This window comes from Arachis ipaensis, chromosome B06 (assembly GCF_000816755.2).
Source record: "Arachis ipaensis cultivar K30076 chromosome B06, Araip1.1, whole genome shotgun sequence".
Taxonomy (NCBI): Eukaryota; Viridiplantae; Streptophyta; class Magnoliopsida; order Fabales; family Fabaceae; genus Arachis; species Arachis ipaensis.
Window position 1 is genome coordinate 3,882,927 of NC_029790.2, and position 7,464 is coordinate 3,890,390.

General features: G+C 33.0%; 1 protein-coding gene across 3 annotated transcripts in view; it reads left to right on the forward strand.

Moving 5' to 3' along the window:
- Positions 1–4,425, forward strand: part of LOC107645432 (bZIP transcription factor TGA10) — a 5,470-nt gene extending 1,045 nt beyond the window's left edge. Inside the window, exons 3-10 of one of the 3 annotated variants that reach the window (XM_016349455.2) lie at positions 95–270; positions 352–423; positions 514–573; positions 668–745; positions 831–906; positions 1,000–1,271; positions 1,704–1,943; positions 4,077–4,425. In XM_016349455.2, coding sequence (XP_016204941.1) covers positions 95–270; positions 352–423; positions 514–573; positions 668–745; positions 831–906; positions 1,000–1,271; positions 1,704–1,943; positions 4,077–4,121 — 1,019 coding nt within the window. In that variant the 3' untranslated portion in view covers positions 4,122–4,425. Of the gene's footprint in view, positions 1–94; positions 271–351; positions 424–513; positions 574–667; positions 746–830; positions 907–999; positions 1,272–1,703; positions 1,944–4,072 lie in introns of all 3 variants that reach the window. The other 2 variants (XM_016349453.2, XM_016349454.2) reach the window with 2 other exon arrangements.

The window sequence follows — 7,464 nt, forward strand, 5'->3', positions numbered from 1 at the left end:
TTATCATTGTGTCCCTTATTATTTATACAAATAGGTAGATAAATATAATAAGGATAATTAATTAACTGATTGATGTTGATGAATGACTCGGCAGAGAAGTCATCATCATCCGGAATGAGGCCTCATACTCTCAACATTTTCCCCTCTCAGCCTATGCACGTTCACCCATCATCATCCAATTCCAAGGCAAGTATGGAGTTAGTTTCTGCTTCCAAGAACGTACCCGCTTCTGCCACTGCTCCTCCTCCTCAACCACCTAAACCTGTCAAGGTACACTCTCTCACATGTCTAACAAACTAACCGCCAAATAATAAGTTTATTTTTTGTTAATTATTATATATATCCGTGTAGCAGCGAGAGAGTAACCGCAAGGGTCCGACCTCAAGTTCTGAACAAGAAGGGCCCAAAACACCAGACCCCAAGGTTTTAATTATTTATATATTTTTTGGTTTAATCAATCAATCAACGTTAATAATAAGCTAAGTGTGGTTTATTTCATATATTTACGAACAGACACTGAGACGACTTGCTCAGAATAGAGAGGCAGCTCGCAAAAGCAGGCTTAGGAAAAAGGCAAGTCATCATGATTATTCCTAAGAAATAATTAACATCATTTTTGGAATATAAATTAAAAGAATAATCTTACCATAATTAATTACTGTCTCAGGCATATGTTCAGCAGCTAGAATCCAGTAGGATTAGGCTTAATCAGATTGAGCAAGAGCTACAGCGTGCTAGATCTCAAGTAACAATAATAATCTATCTCATCTTCAATTGGTTCAAAGTTTTACTTTGAGTAGTTGAAATTAATTTTGTTTTTGTATATTTAGGGCATATTCTTCGGTGGAAGTGGAGTTATGGGTGGAGAACAAGGTCTTGGTGTGGGTATTAATGGCATAAGCACAGGTCCCTATTAGCTACCTCTTTGCGCAACCGTACCTTGCTTTATTAATTGGAATTACGTGACAGTGACGTGTGTGTGTGCGTGCGTGTTTTCAGAGGCTGCAATGTTTGACGTAGAATATGCTAGATGGCTAGAGGAGCACCACCGCCTAGTGTGCGAGCTGAGGGCGGCGGTGCAAGAACACCTACCTGAGAACGACCTCAGACTCTTTGTGGACAATTGCTTGGCGCATTACGACCAAGTTATGAACCTCAAGGGTTTAGTGGCCAGATCCGACGTCTTCCACCTTGTTTCCGGCATGTGGAAGACTCCGGCTGAGCGTTGCTTTATGTGGATCGGTGGATTCAGGCCCTCAGAACTCATTAAGGTACCTCCAACATTCTAATCCCAAAATAAAAAAATCCAGAGAAATTCGTTTGCAGCCTTTAGCATGTTCACTATTCATAATAAATTGATGGTTATTATTATCACATTATATTCTTAAATTTGTTGTATGCTCGATTTTTGTAATGTTAAAATTTATGGTATGGTGTGGGTAGAGTGAGTGGTGCATGCGGAGATGGGGGAGGGAAATTGATAAGAATGCATGAAGTCTGTTTTGTCGGTGGGGCTAGAACGAAGAAAAATAGGAGGGGTTATGGAAAAGGATTTATTGTTTGTCATCAATGAATGAATGACGAAAGATTTCCGGTATTGGGTGGAGTTAGGCTTCATATCCATAAAGCCAATACCCCTTTAACCCCCTATTAAACTCTTTCTTTGCATATACTAATTTATTTATATACATATACAATGCAAGATTATGGTGAGTCAAATAGAGCCTCTGACGGAGCAACAAATACTTGGGATATGTGGGTTGCAACAATCAACACAAGAAGCAGAAGAGGCTCTTTCCCAAGGCCTTGAGGCTCTCAATCAATCTCTCCTGAACACTATCACATCAGATTCTTTGAGCTCTCCTCCTGTTATGGCTACCTACATGGGACAGATGGCTCTCGCCATGAACAAGCTCGCTACTCTTGAAGATTTCGTCAAACAGGTACATTCTTGAATCATGTTTATTAGTGATGAATTGAACTTGCTTGTGTCATCCCCACGTTTCCAATTTGGGTAGGCTCACCTGCTAGCTCCTACCCTATGAACCATTCCTTTCCATGCATTACATGGAATCTACAAACACATACACATTATTTTATATTATAGAAACATTTCAACTGCACTTGAGACTATTGGTGTTTCAGTTGTTTTAACCGGTGATTTCAATTAATATATATTATATATATTTTTTATAATTCAAATCAACGATTAAAATAATTGGTGTACCGTTATAATTTAGATCAACGATTAAAACAACTGATGTGCACCGATACTCGGTGCACTTGAAATGTTTCCTATATTATATATATATAAACTTGCAATGATGTTATATCTCGAAAAGGACTCTAGTTCCTTTCGCCTTTCTTTGCTACAATTACTTTGGATACCTACAAACACATCTACATACACCTTAATTAGGGAAAATTCATACATGTAGCTAAGCTTAAAGTGGTTGCAGCTTGGAAAATTATTTGTTCAAAAGAAATGATTGGATAAAAGGCATTGCAGAGATATGTAGATATGGTACATACATTTCATTAATATAGAATATCTAAGGCTTATCAGTTAATTTTTGGTTTTCATATATAATATCAGCTAAGTTTAATTTTGTGTGTGCTAGTGTGATCGTATACACGTGACACTTTAGTGGTCCCTCACTGAAATATGTATCCCTAGAGAGCCCCATATCGGTGTGATGTCATGGTCGTAACCGTTTGACTTGAAGACACCACATAGACCCTTCACCGTAATAACTTCCTCTTTGACCACTTTCCATTTCTGAAACCACAACAAAACCATGAGTGCTGACGACTAATGTGCCATTCAATTTTCATTTTTTGTCTTTGACCCTTTGGGTTAATTAGAGTGAGCCTAATATAATGTTACATAGATATTGACATGCGGTGTAGGTGAGCTTTTGAATACAATGGTACAACACCCACTTTTTCTAAGTATGAATAGGACTAGTTGATTTGGAATATTGTTGTAGTTGTATTAAGTTGAGTGAACCGGTAAATTACTAAATTTCTTTATAAAATTATTGTACCACGGAATTAATCTGCACCTGCTAAACGGCCATCTCAATAATTCTCCAATCTATGTATATAATATGTGTTAGTTGGTTCAACAACTTGTCTTAATTTCTATATATGAATATATAGATGATCTTAACTACAAGTAATCCAATAAAAAATAAAGAATTGCCAACAAATGAAACAAGAGGAATCTTAATTAGGTAGAGAAAAACTAATCAAATTGATTATGAGTTTCTAGCCCAGTTAATCTGTAGGATGATCTTTCAGTCATACAGTTTGACCAGTTTTCGGACTTAAGATTTGTTTTGGACATATTCTAGCCACAATGCAATTTTGACATAAAATTTCTTCGGTGATCAATGGTCCACCAAAGGCTCTTCTTCTGTTATCATTATTATTAATTGTTTTTGCCATTTTGGATTCAGAAATTCAATCTTTGAAAGTATGTTCTGAACAATGCTAATAATTATCAACATCCTTGAAAAATGAAAACAATCTATTGTCTATATATGTATAGTCAATACTAATCAGTAATATAATATATAATAATAAAAAGGCGTTTAATGGCTCCGTTACAAATCTTCTAGTGTGTGTACTCCTGAAGTGTTTTAATGAAAGACCCTTATTTTGACTATGAATTTCTCATCATAGTTTTGTTTTCAAAGTTTGACTCAGAAAATAAGGCAGTTCTATAGTTTCTCTTCCATCCTCTCCTTGTCTATATGTCTGACCATATTATATGTTAGAATAGTATTTAAATATTAGTCAGAATAATATATTTAAATTTATATTAAATAGTTATGTTTATTGTTTTTATTTGTTTACCACTTTAATTCCTGTATTTTGTATCATATTGACACATAATTTATAAATATACAGATCTTTTATCTAGTCTTGGTTTCTAACACAGTTTATGCACATAATAATATGTAATGTAACAACCATATGTATACATGCATGCATACATTGGTACAATATAATTTGAGTAAAACAATTATGAGATAGAATGAAATAATTTGTTTGAAACTTGTTGTAGGCAGATAATCTACGGCAGCAAACGGTGCACCGTCTGCATGAGATCCTAACGACGCGGCAGGCGGCGAGGTGTTTTCTGGCGATAGCGGAGTACTTCCATCGCCTGAGAGCCCTCAGTTCTCTCTGGTTGTCCCGTCCTCGCCAGGATCAGTAGCAAATGCATGCATGGCACAGGGTTATATATAGATATAGCATGTGACCGACCTTTAATTTATAGCTTCTTAATTTCTCTTTTCAACTTCGAAATTTAATGTTCTATTTAGTCTAGTCAATTTCACGCTCTAGATCATCACTCATCATCTGTATAGATAGACAGATAATTAATATATAGAATTGAATTTAACAACTACTATATAGATCTTGTATATATATATATATTGAAACATATGTTTCGCTAGAGTCTTAATCAGTTGTTTTTCTAATGAATGGAATTTATGAACCTAGGAGGCTAGAAGAGTGAAGAGTGGAAGAGAAAGAGAAATTGAGTTTTGGCTTCAAATATGAAAGCATGGTTGGGCATGGAGGGTTTGCATGCATCGGCTGTTGAACCATCGCTATTGATGAATGAGTTATGAATGAATGGATTAGGTGGTCCATTCTTATGATGTTGGTTTTGCAAACATATACAATTAATATCAAATGTCTGAACCAAGTTTAAATTAACTATTTTATATACAATATCAACTTCTTCCTTGCATGCCAAGCCATTCTTTCCAAGTTTCAAACACTATATTTTTCAAGCAATCCCCATCAATCACATTTTCTACCAGATAGATAGAATCTCTAGTGTGTTCCCACCGTGCATTTTCGATTTTCTTAAACCATTAACCATTTTATAAAGGAAAAGTATATGTAACTAATTCTAAATCGGTTAAAAATGGAACAACTTAATTAATTATAAATATAATAATTAGTTTTATTTATTTATGATTTAAAATATTGGTTATTAAATGTTTCACCATATTCAAATTAGGAGGAGATACCTTCAGTATCATTACAACGTGAATCACGGAAACTGATTCAATTAACTTCCGTCTTTTCATCCTCCTTCCCTCTTTAAATGCCTAAAACATGATAAATTATAAAATAGATTCAGAACCATCCAATTTACAAGGAAAAGAAACATCTTAATGCCTAGCATAAACATTATCTACGTAGAGATTTTGAATTCACCTAGAGGCATTTGACTGGTTTTTTGTTGAAACCATCTTGGTTCCTATCATTATTGTTTTATAAATATTTTTTAGAAAAACTTTAATTTTCTTTGAATTATATATGATAATTCATAAATTATACATACTATAAGCTGATATAATTAATCATTCTTCTAATTGATTTGCAATTTTAAACATTCTTCTAATACAGTGAAACTTAAGGTAAAACGATTATTACACCTTCTATAAATTGTGATTAACTCCCCATCATTTTTAATATACCAACTCTGACACGCCTCTTGTTTTTTTCTTTTTAGTCACTTATCAAATTTGACTAATTTGATGTGTTAGTTCGTTGAAATTTTAAAAAGACTATTGTTTAATTCTTAAGAAAAGTTATTTTCTTCTTCCATATAATTATTGGAACATTACTTCTTAGTTAAAGAAGGGAAAGTTCATCACTCCAACAAAATTCAATTCACATATTGGTATACTCACATGCATGCCTTTAATCAAGTTACTTTACTCAACTTCTTTATTCTTCACCATCTTGTTGAACATAATAGTTACTAATCAGACAAATAGAAAATAGAATAAATGGTCACGCATCTATATGTTAGTTAGAATTTAGAAACTTCTCTTCATTTTAACATTTCATTCATCGATCAAATGATAACATGCATGAATGCACTAGTGATATAAAATAATACCAACTTCTTCCATTTTTCACCAAAGTCTTTTTTTTCCTCTCCTAATATACCGTGCTTGACTGCTTGCTAGTCTTCTAAGAACATGTACTACCTTTCTTTTGTTGAATTGGCTTAGCTTTTAGTATGTAAGTAATTTTCAAATTTCACATCACCTATCTGAAATTTAGTACTCTTGAAGTTTTTTTTTTTTTCTCTATCTCTCATCATTAAGCAATGGTAGTACTTTAATTAATAAGGTGGACAGCGTTCGAAATTGGATGTAATCAAGAAGTCAACCAAACAGAATATATATAAATTAAACTAGTTGCAATCAAGTTGGAGTTAATTCTCATCAATTCCCTTATTAGATACTTGAATATTGAATTATATACCATTAGTCTTTGCTTAATTAATGTAACAATGGCTATTTTATTTTATTTTATTTGCTACTGCTTTGAATATGAGGTATGTTTTTAATGCATCTGTTTTATCAAAGAGGTTTTTCTTTTTCTAATCCAAGAAAAATGTCTCTGAAAAATTAAGGCCATAATAAAAATATTAAGATCAAAATTAGGGTGGCAATGGGACGGGTTTTTGCTCAACTCCGTTTAAAAATTATATAACCATTATTCATATACATAACATAAATTAAAGTAAAAATTTAAATATGATATAATATTATTAATCATTTATTAATTATTTGACATATATTATATATATAGCGGGGTGGGTATGACCTAAATCCGACTCCGTCCCGCCCCTCCCAAGAACCCGTCCCGCTAAAAACCCGCCCTGGTGCAGAACGGGTAGGGGCGGAGTGGATACCCACGGATTTGGATGGTGTTGCCATCCCTCATCAAAACAATAGAAATATATTAATAAAATTTAATGAGAGAAATTACTTTTTTTTTAAAGAATATACATCTAAGACTTGATTTTTTTTTATGAAAATGGGACTGCGAATATCGTCCGGAAAAAAAAAGGTAGAAAATAGTAATAATTTTGGACAAAAGAGTCCTCTACAATCAAGAAGACTATTGATAAAAAATAAAGTAAATACTCTATGGGCCTTGGGCCTCATTATGATACCAAAGATGGAATGCCATTATAGTCCATCAGGTTTTCTTTTTAAAAGCAAGCTATCCTATGCACCTCTAAAGTGCGTGCTAGTTTACGAATCGAAAAACGAAGTGCTACTGCCTAAAACAAAAAAAGACTGCCATTGCTTCCATGGATTTAACTTTAAAAAAGGTGCAGTTAATAGTTATTTACCTCTCACTGTGAAGTCACACAAAAGTTGAATAAGAGCTAAATTATTTGCATTCCAAAGTTTCAACTTTCAACAATCAATTTCTATCAGTATTTTTGTTTTTAAAAAATGCTACAAGACTAGTAGAATTTATTATTTTTTGATCAACACATAACCATCAATATTGAAATGTGTAAATTAAAAATATGTTATTAAATTATTAGACTAAAAAAAATAAATTATGACAAAAATAATAAAATCTTTTAGTTTTTGATATTTTTTTAATTTTTTTATCGAAAAT